Here is a 14,942-nt window from a genome sequence, read left to right as displayed (position 1 = left end):
TGCTAGATTTGTATTAACCGGAAACATAATACATGTGTGAATACATAGACAAACATAGTGTCACTAGTGTGCCTCTACTTGACTAGCTCGTTAATCAAAGATGGTTAAGTTTCCTAACCATAGACATGAGTTGTCATTTGATTAACGGGATCACATCATTAGAGAATGATGTGATTGACTTGACCCATTCCGTTAGCTTAGCACTTGATCGTTTAGTATGTTTCTATTGCTTTCTTCATGACTTATACATGTTCCTATGACTATGAGATTATGCAACTCCCGTTTACCGGAGGAACACTTTGTGTGCTACCAAACGTCACAACGTAACTGGGTGATTATAAAGGTGCTCTACAGGTGTCTCCGAAGGTACTTGTTGGGTTGGCGTATTTCGAGATTAGGATTTGTCACTCCGATTATCGGAGAAGTATCTCTGGGCCCACTCGGTAATGCACATCACTATAAGCCTTGCAAGCATTGTAACTAATGAGTTAGTTGCGGGATGATGTATTATGGAACGAGTAAAGAGACTTGCCGGTAACGAGATTGAACTAGGTATTGAGATACCGACGATCGAATCTCGGGCAAGTAACATACCGATGACAAAGGGAACAACGTATGTTGTTATGCGGTCTGACCAATAAAGATCTTCGTAGAATATGTAGGAGCCAATATGGGCATCCAGGTTCGGCTATTGGCTATTGACCAGAGAGGTGTCTCGGTCATGTCTACATAGTTCTCGAACCCGTAGGGTCCGCACGCTTAACGTTCGTTGACGATATAGTACTATGAGTTATGTATGTTGGTGACCAAATGTTGTTCGGAGTTTCGGATGAGATCACAGATATGACGAGGAACTCCGGAATGGTCCGGAAGTAAAGATTGATATGTGGATAGTAGTGTTTGATCTCCGGAAGGGTTCCAGAATCCATCGGAAGGGGTTCCGGATGTTTCCCGAAATGTTTGGGCACGAGAACACTTTATCTGGGCTAAAGGGGAAAGCCCACGAGGTTTTTGGAAAGCGCAAAAGGAAGTTTTGCGGAGTCCAGGGGCCAGACGCCAGGGTCCCTGGCTTCTGGGTCCAGACGCCGGGAACCCTGGCGTCTGGCCCTGGAGTCCGAGAAGGACTCTTGCCTTTCGGGTGAAACCGACTTTGTGGAGGCTTTTACTCCAAGTTTCGACCCTAAGGCTCAACATATAAATAGAGGGGTAGGGCTAGCACCCATGACACATCAAGAAACACCAAGCCGTGTGCCGGCAACCCCGTCCCCTCTAGTTTATCCGCCGTCATAGTTTTCGTAGTGCTTAGGCGAAGCCCTGCGGAGATTGTTCTTCACCAACACCGTCACCACGCCGTCGTGCTGCCGGAACTCATCTACTACTTCGCCCCTCTTGCTGGATCTAGAAGGCGAGGACGTCATCGAGCTGAACATGTGCAGAACTCGGAGGTGCCGTGCGTTCGGTACTTGGATCGGTCAGATCGTGAAGACGTACGACTACATCAACCGCGTTGATAAAACGCTTCCGCTTACGGTCTACGAGGGTGCGTAGACAGCACTCTCCCCTCTCGTTGCTATGCATCACCATGATCTTGCGTGTGCGTAGGATTTTTTTTGAAATTACTACGTTCCCCAACAAAAACAAGTTAGACGTCCTCTACTTTGTTGTTGCAAGTTTTACATGGCTGCTATGGGCTTAGAAAGAACCGTTCTTACCTACGCATCAAAACCACAATGATTTTTCGTCAAGTGTGTTGTTTTAACCTTCAACAAGGATCGGGTGTAGTCACACTCGATTTAACTAAATTTGGAGAAACAGACACCCACTAGCCACCTGCGTGCGAAGCACGTCGTTAGAACCAGTCTCAGGAACGCGATGATGTAATGTTGGTCTAGGCCGCTTCATCCAACAATATCGCCGAATCAAAGTATGACATGCTGGTAAGCAGTATGACTATTATCACCCACAACTCTTTGTGTTCTACTTGTGCATATAACATCTACGCATAGACCTGGCTCGGATGCCACTGTTGGGGAACGTAGTATTTAAAAAAATCCTACGATCACGCAAGATCTATCTAGGAGAAGCATAGCAACGAGCGGGGAGAGTGTGCCCACGTACCCTCGTAGACCGAAAGCGGAAGCATTTTATCAATTGGGTTGATGTAGTCGTACGTCTTCACGATCGGACCGATCCTAGCACCAAACGTACGACACCTCCGTGTTCAGCACACGTTCAGCTCGATGACGTCCCTCGTACTCTTGATCCAGTTGAGGCCGAGGGAGAGTTCCGTCAGCACGACGGCGTGGCGACGGTGATGATGATGTTACCAGCGCAGGCTTCGCCTAAGCACTACGACAATATGATCGAGGTGTGTAACTGTGGAGGGGGGGCACCGCACACGGCTAAAAGATCAACTTGTGTGTTCAAGGGTGCCCCCCTCCCCACGTATATAAAGGAGGGAGGGAGGAGGAGTCCGGCCAAGGGTGGCGCGCCCAAGGGGGCAGTCCTACTCCAAGTAGGATTCGCCCCCCTTCCTATTCCCACAAGGAGAAGGGGGGAAGTAGGAGGAGGAGAGAAGGAAAAGGGGGGCCGCCCCCAACCCTAGTCCAATTCGGTTTGGGCTAGGGGGGCGTGCGCCACTCCTTGGCCTGCCTCCTCTCTTCCACCACTAGGTCCATGAGGCCCAATAACTTCTCGGGGGGGGGGGGGGGTTCCGGTAACCCCCGGTACTCCGAAACTTATCCGAAACGTCCCGAACCATTCCGTTGTCCGAATGTAGCCTTCCAATATGTGAATCTTTATGTCTCGACCATTTAGAGACTCCTCGTCACGTCCGTGATCTCATCTGGGACTCCGAACAACCTTCGGTCATCAAATCACATAAACTCATAATACAAATCGTCATCGAACGTTAAGCGTGCGGACCCTACGGGTTCGAGAACTATGTAGACATGACCGAGACACATCTCCAGTCAATAACCAATAGCGGAAACTGGATGCTCATATTGGCTTCTACGTATTGTACGAAGATCTTTATCGGTTAAACCGCATAACAACATACGTTGTTCCCTTTGTCATCGGTATGTTACTTGCCCGAGATTCGATCGTCGGTATCACCATACCTAGTTCAATCTCGTTACCGGCAAGTCTCTTTACTTGTTCCGTAATGCATCATCCCGCAACTAACTCATTAGTCACATTGCTTGCAAGGCTTATAGTGATGTGCATTACCGAGAGGGCCCAGAGATACCTCTTCGATACACGGAGTGACAAATCCTAATCTTTATCTATGCCAACTCAACAAACACCATCGGAGACACCTGTAGAGCATCTTTATAATCACCCAGTTACATTGTGACGTTTGATAGCATACTAAGTGTGCCTCCGGTATTCGGGAGTTGCATAATCTCAGTCATAGGAACATGTATAAGTCATGAAGAAAGCAATAGCAATAAACTAAACGATCATAATGCTAAGCTAACGAATGGGTCTTGTCCATCACATCATTCTCCTAATGATGTGATCCCGTTCATCAAATGACAACACATGTCTATGGTTAGGAAACATAACCATCTTTGATAAACGAGCTAGTCAAGTAGAGGCATACTAGGGACACTTATGTTTTGTCTATGTATTCACACATGTACTAAGTTTCCGGTTAATACAATTCTAGCATAAATAATAAACATTTATCATGAAATAAGGAAATAAATAATAACTTTATTATTGTCTCTAGGGCATATTTCCTTCATACTCATGTCTGATTTGTATCATTGTTCTATTCGGGACAGTTATTATATTGAATTATTAGTTTAATTTGGTGTTTTTAATAATTATTGTAATTTGGATGATTGTTGTATTTTAGTATTCACATTTTACCTTATTGAATTCATAATTCTGTGTGATACGTGATGTTTGTGTCAAATTAAGAAAAATCGCGTGTTTTGCGGGCTGGCGCGGGCTGCGGCCGAACAGATCCCGCATAGCGTTACTGTAAAATAGAGTATATGCGGGGTATGTTCGGTCGCAACCCGCGCCAGCCTGCAAAACACATTTTTTCACGAATTGTAAACGCACTATAAGGGTCCGCAATATAAGGGCAGTGGCGGAGCTTCGTGTAGACCAACGGGGGCAATGGCCCCCCTTAACTTTTACAACCATTGAAGAATATGCTCTATTTTAGGCCTAACTAGTGTTTAAACTAGAGATTAGCCCCTCCTTCCCTATTAATTTGCCTCCCTTCAGCTAATGGCCCCATCTTGGATTATGCTCAAGCTCCGACACTATATAAGGGGTTTGTTAGAGATGCTCTAACAACCTACTCCTGCTTGTGTTGTATTGGGACGGTGTGTACGATGTAAGGACATAATCGAGGGATTGATCTCAATGTAAGGTTCATGTGCCTATCGACTAGCTCGGCCATGGCTTATATAGTATACCAGGCCCCATAGGGTTATATGGACCTAGTCGGCTATGTCGGTGGAGGCAAGTCCTCCATGGATTTGGCTTCCTTGTCTTGAGCAACAAGGCTTCCAAAATCTTCCTTCAATAAGTCCCATGGGCCGGCATTGATGGCCCAGGGCAGAAACCGACCAAGGGGTTTTCGGGCTGGCCTACTTGGGCCAACTGACAACAAGGTGATGCACCCTGGGCCGTAACACCATCAATAGCCCTTGAACCGGTCTCCGATCTTGACTGCTTCATGGTCGATGTCGATCTTGAACGTCATCTCATGCCTGCTTGCCAAAGTTGGAACTTCTTCTTTGAAGCTCCCCTCAAAACAGGGCCGGCCCTGAGGGGGCGCAGGAGGGGCCGCCGCCCCGGGCCCCCGATTAGGAAGGCCCCCCGATGGCTAATGACTTGGTTTCCTTACATTGTGATATTTAGATTAGAAAATAATTGTGATTTTTAGGAAAGCATTTTTTCCCATGTTAACAGATTGACTGATTCTTAAAAAGGTAATCAATTATTTCCCATTTTACAGATCGAATGATTTTTTACATGTGTGATTTTTAGGAAAGAATTCTTTCCCATGTAACAGATTGACTGATTCTCAAAAAGGGAAACAACTATAACAGATAGATTAATTCCGGCCTTGCCGCACTCGCGTGGTCTTGTCATCTTTCTACTTCTTCTCTGGAACGAAACAGCCAGTCTAATACCAAGGTCGCCTGCGTTGTCTACTTGTGATTTTCGGAGATTCCATTAACCTCCTCTTCAACACAAATCTTCTGTTTTCAGTCCTGTCAGATTGTTCGGTTCGTGAAGTTAATTCTCGTGCATATCTCTCTCACACTCTAATTTCTTGTATTGTTTGGGAATAGAAAATGGAAACTCGGATTTCTCTTCGTGATTTGTAAGCAGAAGCAAAAGCTTGCAATTTTGAATTTTCTAGCCATCCAGGTACATCGCTCCATGACTCTTTCTTAGCATTTATATACTATTTAATTAGTACTGTTCTTACTTTCTTGTATTGTAGATTTTATTTGGATAATATCATCTAACAACGTGAAAAAAAAGAGAACATGCAAATGAGTTTATTGAGTCCCAGAAAAGTACATGTACTAATTCCCTGCAAATAAAGAAAGTACCTCTGCTAGGGATTTCGAGGAATTAGCTTTAGTTAGTTATTGCTGAATAACAACCTAGCCAAAAATTATAGGATGATAAAATTGCTGAATAACAACCTAACGTAAATTCTAGTGTAATTAGTATTCATTTGCATTTGAAATAGAAAAAAAATTATGTGGGTTTAGGGCCCTTTTTTGTTATCTTGCCCCGGGCCCCCGAAATCCCAGGACCGGGCTTGCCTCAAAATAAAGTCATGTGTCCTGCCGCCGACCTGATATGGTCGGCCTGCTCCGCGAAGTCGGCCCATCTGTTGAGAGAGGCACCATCCGGTCTTGAATTGTTGATAAAGTAAGCCGACTTTTTTTTGCGATGGAGATAAAGTAAGCCGACTTAGCGAAAGATGTTCCTGCCAAGCCGCCAATATTCCCGTGTAGCACTTTTTGAATTTAAATCAAGCCGCCAATATGGTCGGCATCATCAGGTTTTCTTAATCGATCGTTAACGTTTAAGACATCGGGTCGATATGGTTGCGTCAACCAAAAGACGGATCACGGATGAGTGTCGGCGGTGTACTCCGCCGAGCCGTACAAAAGACGGTGATACGGGCAGCAATCTCACACATGCTGCTTTGCTCAAGCGCTTACGTATGAACAGAGCAGGATCTAAAATGACACGGCACAAAACGCATAATTGGAGAAGCTTCAGGAAGATGCCTGCTGGTTTCTGCCGTTCCCCATTAGGAGCGAAAGGATCGTTCGTGGACGATGCATGTCTACGTACTGGTGCGAAAGATGGGCTGGACTGCCTCGCTTGTGTTCGTGAGCGAAAGGATCGTTCGTAACTTTTGGACCTGGACACCGGCCAGCCCAGCGACTGACAAACACAAGCGAGGCAGTCCAGCCCATCTACGTAATGCCCACTCCTGAAACGATCCATTAATCCTTGGTCCCTGTACGTGCGCGTGTTGAAAGAAAAAAAGCTATCGATCTGATTTTTTTTTGCATGATAATACGTGTCCCATTTATATCATAACGACCATAGTACAAGTCACGTACATACCGACCTGACAAAACTGAAAAGACAGCAGAACGCTAGCCTTTGCACACAGGAACATCAGCCAAGAAGTAAAATTATAAACAAGACTGAAGAATCCTCTGAGATTGACACCAACGCCCGTCACCTGCCTCTGACACCACCATAGCAGCCACTAAAGGAGAAAATGACGGACCACCTCCACACCCGAGCTCGACGCGGCTCCATCGCTGATATGCAGCTTTGCGGACCTCCAAGGTGGCTCGCCAATAAAGGCTAAGCCATTGCCGTTGAACGAATCAGACCGGGGCAACACCCCGGACACGCCATCGAACTCCAGATCTGGCACCCCCGCCCAACTAAGACGTTGGAGGAGGAAACCATACCTGCATGCCACGAACCACGAACCCAGATCCACCATCTTCCAGATGCCGTCGATGCAGACCACAATCTGCATCCGCTCCTGGACTACCTCCCAAGCTCCACGCCGGCGCTGGAGCAAACGATCGATCTGATTAATCGATCCCCCAATACAGTTGTACCTTATCTGTACGTGCGCCTGTTCGGTTGCTCGTCCGCCCGGCTTCTGCGCCTCAACCCTCAGAGCGTCGCCCGTCCTCGGCCCTTCCCCGTCGCGCGGCCAGCCGCCGGTCCGCCCAGTCACCGTTGTTCAAGCATCACTAGCCGGCCACCTATACCCTCTCCCAGTCATGGATTGTTGAAAATTTGAGGTACGTCCCAACTCTCAACCCAGCACTTGGTAATTGCCGATCTCTCTCAAATCTGAAATCTCATCTGTGTGTAGGAATTATAACTTTTTTTAAGTTATGTTTTTCTAGTTGTATGGCTAGGGTCTTAAAATTTAAAGCTATTACAATTGGAAACAATTCGCTGTGATTCATATCTAACCAGGGGAGGATTATTTCTGCAACAGCGGCGAGACAAAATGTCGAGTAAGTTTAAGTCCCTAATCGTATCATTCGATCGATACATTTTGTTTATTGTTTATACTCTTGCATATGCAAACACAAATAATGTAACTCGTACGTTTTTGCTAAAACAGTAATAATTAATCACAGGAGGATTTATAGAAAGGTTTCTTAAATAATATTGTAACTCGTTCATTGTTTGGCGTTCTTAGACTTGTTCAAATATGCATAATCAACTAGTATTTCAAATGGAAGTGGACGATTTATTTGGGTAAGAAATCTCATTGCCATATAATTAGTGTTCTTGGGTGTGTTATTTTATATTATTGCTTGGTGTTCATCCTTATACATATGATCTGCACGTGGACGCCGAGACGTTTTTGTTCTGGATCCGCCCCTGTTTGAAAGACAAGTTTGGAACAAGTTTTTCCGGACGGAGGGAGTAGTACCATGCATAGCCTGCGCTCGTATCCGTGGCGGAGGGCGTCGGCGGAAACCGGGCTTGGACTCGGCGGCGAGGCGTGCTCGTTGGCAATGGCGACGGGTGCGAGGGCAGTTGGCACCGTTCTGGCACGAGCTGAATCTTCGACCTACGGTTTGCGGTTCCTGTGGGCAATGGCGACGGGTGAACGGTAAAGTCGTTGAGAAATGCAACTCAAAACGGATACGAGCGCAGGCTTTGCATGGTACGTACATTGAATGAGTGGACTCACTGCTGGTGGACCTTTGCAGCGCAGGGCACCATCCAACACCAGGATATTCTAGAGATCGTGATGTTGCTTTGTCCAACAGTTTAGGACAAACACGCAGTGTCGAGGAACGATCCTACCGTCCACAATGGGAGTTGCAGCAAGCAGCTTCATGGGGTTTCTTCAATTATTATGCGTTTGTACCATGCCATAAGCAGTTAAGCAAAGTACTACTAGCATGCTTTGCCAGATCGCAGAACTACCATGCATGTCGTTACTAGCTGAACCACCACCAATGGCACTGAAAACACAGCCCGAACTCAGCTGGCCAACTGAGCCAAGCCATATTGATACTGGCAGCACAGCTGCCAAGCCGTGCCTCCACGTGTGCGCACGCCGCGTTTCACCGACAGGCGCAGTGAAAAACCAACTGCCAGATCTACGGATCACACCGATCGGAGCTGCGACTGCCACGGAAGTAACATGTCTGCGTGCCAAATGTGCAGGTCTCTTGGCGCTTTCCCAGATGCATTCCAGTATTCCACGGGGACCGCAGCCACGTCGGCGAGGGAGGGAGGCATCCTATGGTGAGAGAAAATTCGGGAATGGCCACCGCCCGGCTCCATCGTTTGATATACTAGATCTGAGAAAATGTCAGTTGCTTGGACCGAGACAAAGATTAGTCCAGGCTCTCAGGGTGTTCACAACTTATTACTACCAGCAAGTAGCGGATCTCTTACGATGCCGCTACGAGGAAAGAATATGAGCAATCAGTTCTAGATGATCCAATGGGCTAGATGCACTAATACTAATGCGTAACATGAATACTCCCCATATCACGAATACATGTCATCTGAACATGTCAGCCACAATCCATGATGCAAAACTGAATCATTGCAGTTCAATTCCAGTTTTGTTCGCACTTGTTAGTGGTTAGCACGTCACTGTTCATTCGGCTTCGAACTAGGTACTCGTGCCATATAACAAGCTGACATGATGATCCCAAGCGTCAGGCTAAGAGCATGGTTAATAATATAGCCAGCTGCTGGTTATATCATGTTGTCATGACCCAACCCGTATAATAATGAGCTCTAAGAAAGTACTACTTTATTAATATATGGTCCATCTTTCACTCTCACTTGCCCACTGGATAATTATGTGTCCGATATGTCAGCGGTGAGTGATGGTGCAGCTGAGTGTAAATCGGAGGTCCAATGGTGTAGCTAGGGTTAGTGGTTAGAGAAGAGCAGAAGGTAGTGGCCACCACGTCAATGCTAAAATATGGATGAAAGTGGAATAAAATACTATGTGATTAAGAATACAAAAGCTACTGTATGAAGACTTCCTAACTGTTAACGATAATGCCAGTGACAACGGCACATGGCGGCTCGATATGACAGCAATAGTGATCGCTCGATGGTGCAAGGCCCTCAATGTAAATTTTGTTATGTTTGGTACGCTTTGACTTCTTCTAAACCTTTATAGAAGTAGATTTGAGTCTTTTTCGCAATAAAAGCATGCACCAAAAATTAAATTTGGTTTAACATTATGTAAAAAAATATGTGGTTCAAATGGATTTTCTTATCCTTCTGAGAAATTTGGTTCGGTCTTTTTGATGGACTCTTGGTTCACAAGATTTCCAAAGAAAAAGAAGGAAGAAACTTAGAAAACAGTGAGAAGATTTGTATGACAAGGCATGCACATGTAATTTTAAGTTTGAAATTTGTAGGCTCTAATTTCTATTATTAAAAGACAATCATCACTACATCATTCGTAACAACAAAAGCAACATATAGAAAAGCAAACAAACTTTCAGGCAGAACCAAAGCACGCACGACCCTCGCCATGGAAGAGTTACATTGCCATATAGAAGGGCCAGCGACAAGGTATAAAAGGAAGTTTCTCATAGCATCATCACCGAAAACAATAATAAAGTGAAATTGTAACTGAAGCAACAAGACAAAGACTCTAACAATCCTTCGTTTTCTTCAGCTTTCACCTACCAGTAAGCTAAAGCACTCTAGGACACCACCCGCTCGAAGAGCTTTCTGCCCAATTTAGCTCCTCTTGTTCCGTGTGTCGTGCGTTCATAATTGACCGGGAATTCAACCAATAACCGACTATATGAATCAGGACAAAAAGGATCAGAGACCCTTTTCACTCAAAACAAGCATCATTGTCTAGAAAATCAATCTTTTATTTTGTTTTCCAAAACTAGGCAACCATGTGCTAAATAACTTATGTATATTGTCTGGCACGCTGCTGAGATTGAAAGCATGTCTCAAAATTCCCCATATCAAGCTAGCCACTGAAAACAAGAGAGGCGATCCGTGGCACACAAGTAGGGGGCAAGGATGAAACTATTAATCACTTGTTCTCAGATTGTTTCGTTGAGAAATTCGCGAGAGAAAAATATTATTCCTTGGTATTAGCCAAAGAAAAATATAATTCTTAAAGGAATCTTAATTAAGGGAAATCTATAGAATGAAGGATGACCTCCTTCTACAAAGATCTCACAATGTTTTTTCCAGTTAGCATTTAGAGTTCATTTAATGGAATCCCACATCTCAGTAAATACAGTATCATCACATATTGCTTTGACATTATCCTGCAAAACCAAAGTATCTTCCCACATGGTTCTTGTACATAATCCCACTTATTTGTCAGAACATAGCCACATAAATCCCTTTAGTGAAGCAAATACTATATAATTTTGGATATGATTGGTTTAAAGGTTTATTGTCAATCCAACAGTCTCCCTGAAATCTGGCATTCTTCACATTTCTTTTTGTTTCTTATGGTATGTGTACAAGATATTCAGTATAACTTGGGGACAGTTTTGGTGTGGTAAGCGTACGGCCCGTCGACAGCGGCTTGTCACTTGCACGGCGCGCCGATGATCGATGGAGCCAGAGCTGGTGCTCTCGCGAGGGGAGCCCAGCCACATCATCGATCGATTGGCCCGGTCTAAATGCACGCTACGTTTTCTCCTCTAGATTTTGTACGCATCGGCATAGCATTACACCCAATCATTCAATAAGCGAAGCCATCAAGCGGATTATGATTCTTGGCAATGATGATGTGCGTAGAAGCACACCACGGCGCACGCAAGACAAGAACGGCGGCAACGGCGAGCCAATCCGATCTGCATGGATATCATCATACGGGCCGGGAGGGAGGGGGGACGTGGCTACAGCGGCGAGTCAAGGGGACATGCAACATGCACGGCGGCCCCCCTCTCCCACGTGTTGCTCTGCACCAGCGGTGAGGGAAATGAGGGTGAAACGAGAAAGTAAACCACGTGTTGCTGGTAAAAATACAAGGTTGGGTTTCTATGGTCTGTTGAACTGAAATTCACCTGTTTTAAGACTACATATGAGTGACCACCTAACCATTTGACCGGCACTCTGAAATGAAACAATACTCTGGTACAGCGTAAATGTACAACTTTAAATTCGTGTAGGGCAGGACATAGTAGGAGTGTACAAATCTGTCCAAGCAGGGAAAAGATACACTGCATGATACACCATTTAAATCACGAGTTATCACTATATATGTACTGTACCACCTCAATTTTCAACCCGTGTACAGTACACCAAACCAATCATGCATGGTAGTACAAAGTCCATCTCAAACACTGCATTTGAGAGTATGCTACACAGAAGCTTTACCAGAATTTCAGAAGAAACGGCTCAGTTACAGTGAGGATCTGAGAAAAGAGTCCCGTGTTCCAAACACTGGTCGAAACGTAGTATAAACTTTACTGCCAGAGTTTCAGCAGAAACAGCTCGAGCAATCAATCCAGCGTTGCAAACAGTGCTCCAGAAGCCCATTTTTTATGGCGGTCGATCGAACGGCTGGTGAGGGCATCCTGCCATGTGACTGACGGTGCATACGCATCTTTCTCGTCTCGGACACGAGGGCGCGCGCGGCTCCCAACCCAATCATAAAGTCGTCAGCCTCGTAAAAGTTTTCACCTTTCTTCCTTCTTCTCACTTCCCATCCCACCTCGATCTGCTCTGCCGACCGCCCCCGCCTCTCCACTCCTCTCCTCCTCCCGCGACTGCGAGCCCACGCCATGAACGAACCCGCAGCGTAGGATAGCACGCCGTGAACCAACCATGGGCCGTGCGAGGGCCAAGGACGCCGGCTACGGGGGCGTCAAGTCGTTCCCGTCGCCGGCCTCGTCCTCGGCGTCGTCGTCCGAGTTCGAGTTCACGGTGACGCAGTCGCCGGGGTCCAAGCAGCGGTCGGCGGCGCAGCTGTGCCCCGCCGACGACCTGTTCTACAAGGGCCAGCTGCTGCCGCTGCACCTGTCGCCGCGCATCTCCATGGTGCGCACGCTGCTGCTCGCGTCGGCCTCCACCTCCTCCGCCTCCGCCTCCGACTCCACCTCCACCTCCAACTCCTCCCGCGACTCCAACGGCAGCACCTCCTCCTCCTTCTCCACCGACTGCGCGGCGCTCCTGCTCCCGGACTCCGCCCCCTCATCCTCCCGCCCCAGCTCCGCCGCCGACGACGACCGCCACCCCAACCTGCTCCAGGGAACCGCCTCCTACGCCGGGCTCCCGCCGGCCAAGCGCACCGGCAAGCAGTACCTCTCGTCCTTCGCCACTCGCTTCTCCTCCGTCTTCCTCCACCGCGGCGCCGCGCCGGCCGCCAAGAAGCCGTCCAACAAGTCGCTCGCCAAGGAGGTGATCAAGAAGTACGCCAAGAAGGTGAAGCCTCTGTACGAGAAGCTGTCCCAGATCCCCAAGAACCAGAACAACCAGCCTCAGCCGCAGCCTCCGGCGCAGCAGCAGCAGTGTTTCAAGAAGCCGTTCAGTTTCTCGATCCGGAAGAAGCGGGGCGACGAAGACAACGCCGCCGCGTCCGCGGCGGCGGCGGAGGCGGAGGCGAGCACCGGCAAGTACGCGCACTCAAACTCGTTCTCCGGCAACCTCCGGTTCCCGCGTCAGAAGCGGTGCGCGGCGAGCTGCCCGTCGTCGATGCGGTCGTCGCCGAACCACTCCGGGATGCTCTCCTTCGGCGGAGCAGGCGGAGTCGGCTTCCCCGACGTGCCGGCCGCAGCAGCGGCGGCCATGACAAGCAGCATTGGCATGCGGCCCGTGTCGCTGTCGGCGGCGTCGTCGTCTTCGATGGAGGAGCTCCAGAGCGCCATCGAGGGCGCCATCGCGCACTGCAAGAACACAATGGGCGGCGTCGTGTCCCTGTGCCCGCGCAAGGTGCCGGCGTCGGCGGCGGCCGGCGAGATCACCGCGTTCTGAGCGCGCGGGTGCATGCATGCATGCACTAGGATTCGTGCGAGGAGCTGAGTAAGGCTGATTAATCAGTGGTATCCATCCATGTGTTAATTTTTGTTCGTTTAATTAGCTTTGTGTCCTTTGGGCAAGACTTTAAGATGATGTTGGTAAATAAGGGTAGTTCGAAGGGGTAAAATGAGACTCTAATCCTCCTTCCTTTGGACGTCTTTTCTCCCGCAGTGTGAAATTTGCGTCGGTGTCCTCCAAATATTGCCTCTAAAACCTAAATACATCAAATCCATCTAAGAAGATTTAAAAGTTACTGGAAATGCTCTCATATAGGTTGAGTGTATTACAGCGGAAATATCCTAGAATCTTAAGTTGGGTGTATTTCAGTGAAAATATCATCTTTTGGATGGCCTCTGCATTGTAAAATTTGCCAAATGAAATCCATTGGTTTGAGAAGAAGCGGGGGGTTGCTAGCATTCTATCCCATCAAGTTCAGAATATGAATCTGCCAACTTAAATTTGTGATCGAGGTGCTGATGCAAATACCTCATGCTCCGGAGAAGAGGTGTGCAGAATCCTTAGTTAACCAGACCGGGGTTCCCTTCCAAAAAGGTTAGGAGTGGGATTTTGGGTATGATGTGGAAGTCTGAGCTAGAGGTGTCAAATTTTGTTTTGTAATGATGTCTCGAGACAAGTGTTTATTCAGCTAATCCTCCTAATATAGTTTGCCTCCTGTACTTGAGATTTGGTGTATGATTAGTATCGCTTCGCAAAAGTACAATGTCTTTTGCCCCTCCCCGTTTCATGTGTTCATTTTTTAATTGTATGCTCCCTTGATTGTTATGCATATTTAGTTCTCAATGAGCACCACTCAGAAAAACGAAGTTCCCAATTAGCACTTCCCATCAGCTTGTCATTAACGTACAACTAGTGAATCAATATATTTAAATTATTTGCAACCCTACATTAGGCCGTTGTAGCTTCTCGTGGGAGAGGGGAGCTGCAGTGGATCCGAGCAGGCGGCACAAGAAGTTAAAAGTGGTTGCAACGATCGCCTCGCTAGATCTGGTCCTTCCACATGTGCGGGCTGGTTAAAGTCAGATCTTAGCTCGAGATTAGACATGGCATGTTTGACTGTCTCTGTTCAAGCCAAGATAGATAGATAGATAGATAGATAGGTGAGGAATCTTTTGAGGGGTCATTCAACAACCGGGACGACGACACATGATTAATTTTCCTGCCTACGCTTGCCGTCCTCTCATCATATATTGTAGGAGTACTGCTTAATAAACTACTCCCTCCGTCTCGAAATACTTGTTCTATAAATGGATGTATCTAGATTTATTTTAGTTATAGATACATTCATTTTATCCATTTTCAAGACAAGTATTTTCGGACGGAGGGAGTAGCACAAATTGGGCCGGGTGTCACATTGACAGGTTAAGCCACGGTAGACAAAAGCTACTCTA

At 47.0% G+C, this 14,942-nt stretch overlaps 1 protein-coding gene across 1 annotated transcript; it reads left to right on the top strand.

Annotated features, from left to right (window-relative positions):
• Positions 1-12,175: 12,175 nt before the first annotated feature.
• Positions 12,176-14,215, top strand: LOC123181886 (probable membrane-associated kinase regulator 1). The gene has a single exon (XM_044594293.1). It carries the CDS (start codon positions 12,343-12,345, stop codon positions 13,486-13,488), a length of 1,146 nt encoding a protein of 381 aa, XP_044450228.1. The 5' UTR covers positions 12,176-12,342; the 3' UTR covers positions 13,489-14,215.
• The last annotated feature ends 727 nt before the right edge of the window (positions 14,216-14,942 follow it).

This window comes from Triticum aestivum, chromosome 1D (genome assembly GCF_018294505.1).
Source record: "Triticum aestivum cultivar Chinese Spring chromosome 1D, IWGSC CS RefSeq v2.1, whole genome shotgun sequence".
Lineage (NCBI taxonomy): Eukaryota > Viridiplantae > Streptophyta > Magnoliopsida > Poales > Poaceae > Triticum > Triticum aestivum.
The sequence above is the reverse complement of the archived record's forward strand: the minus strand, read 5'-3'. Positions and strand labels throughout refer to the sequence as shown.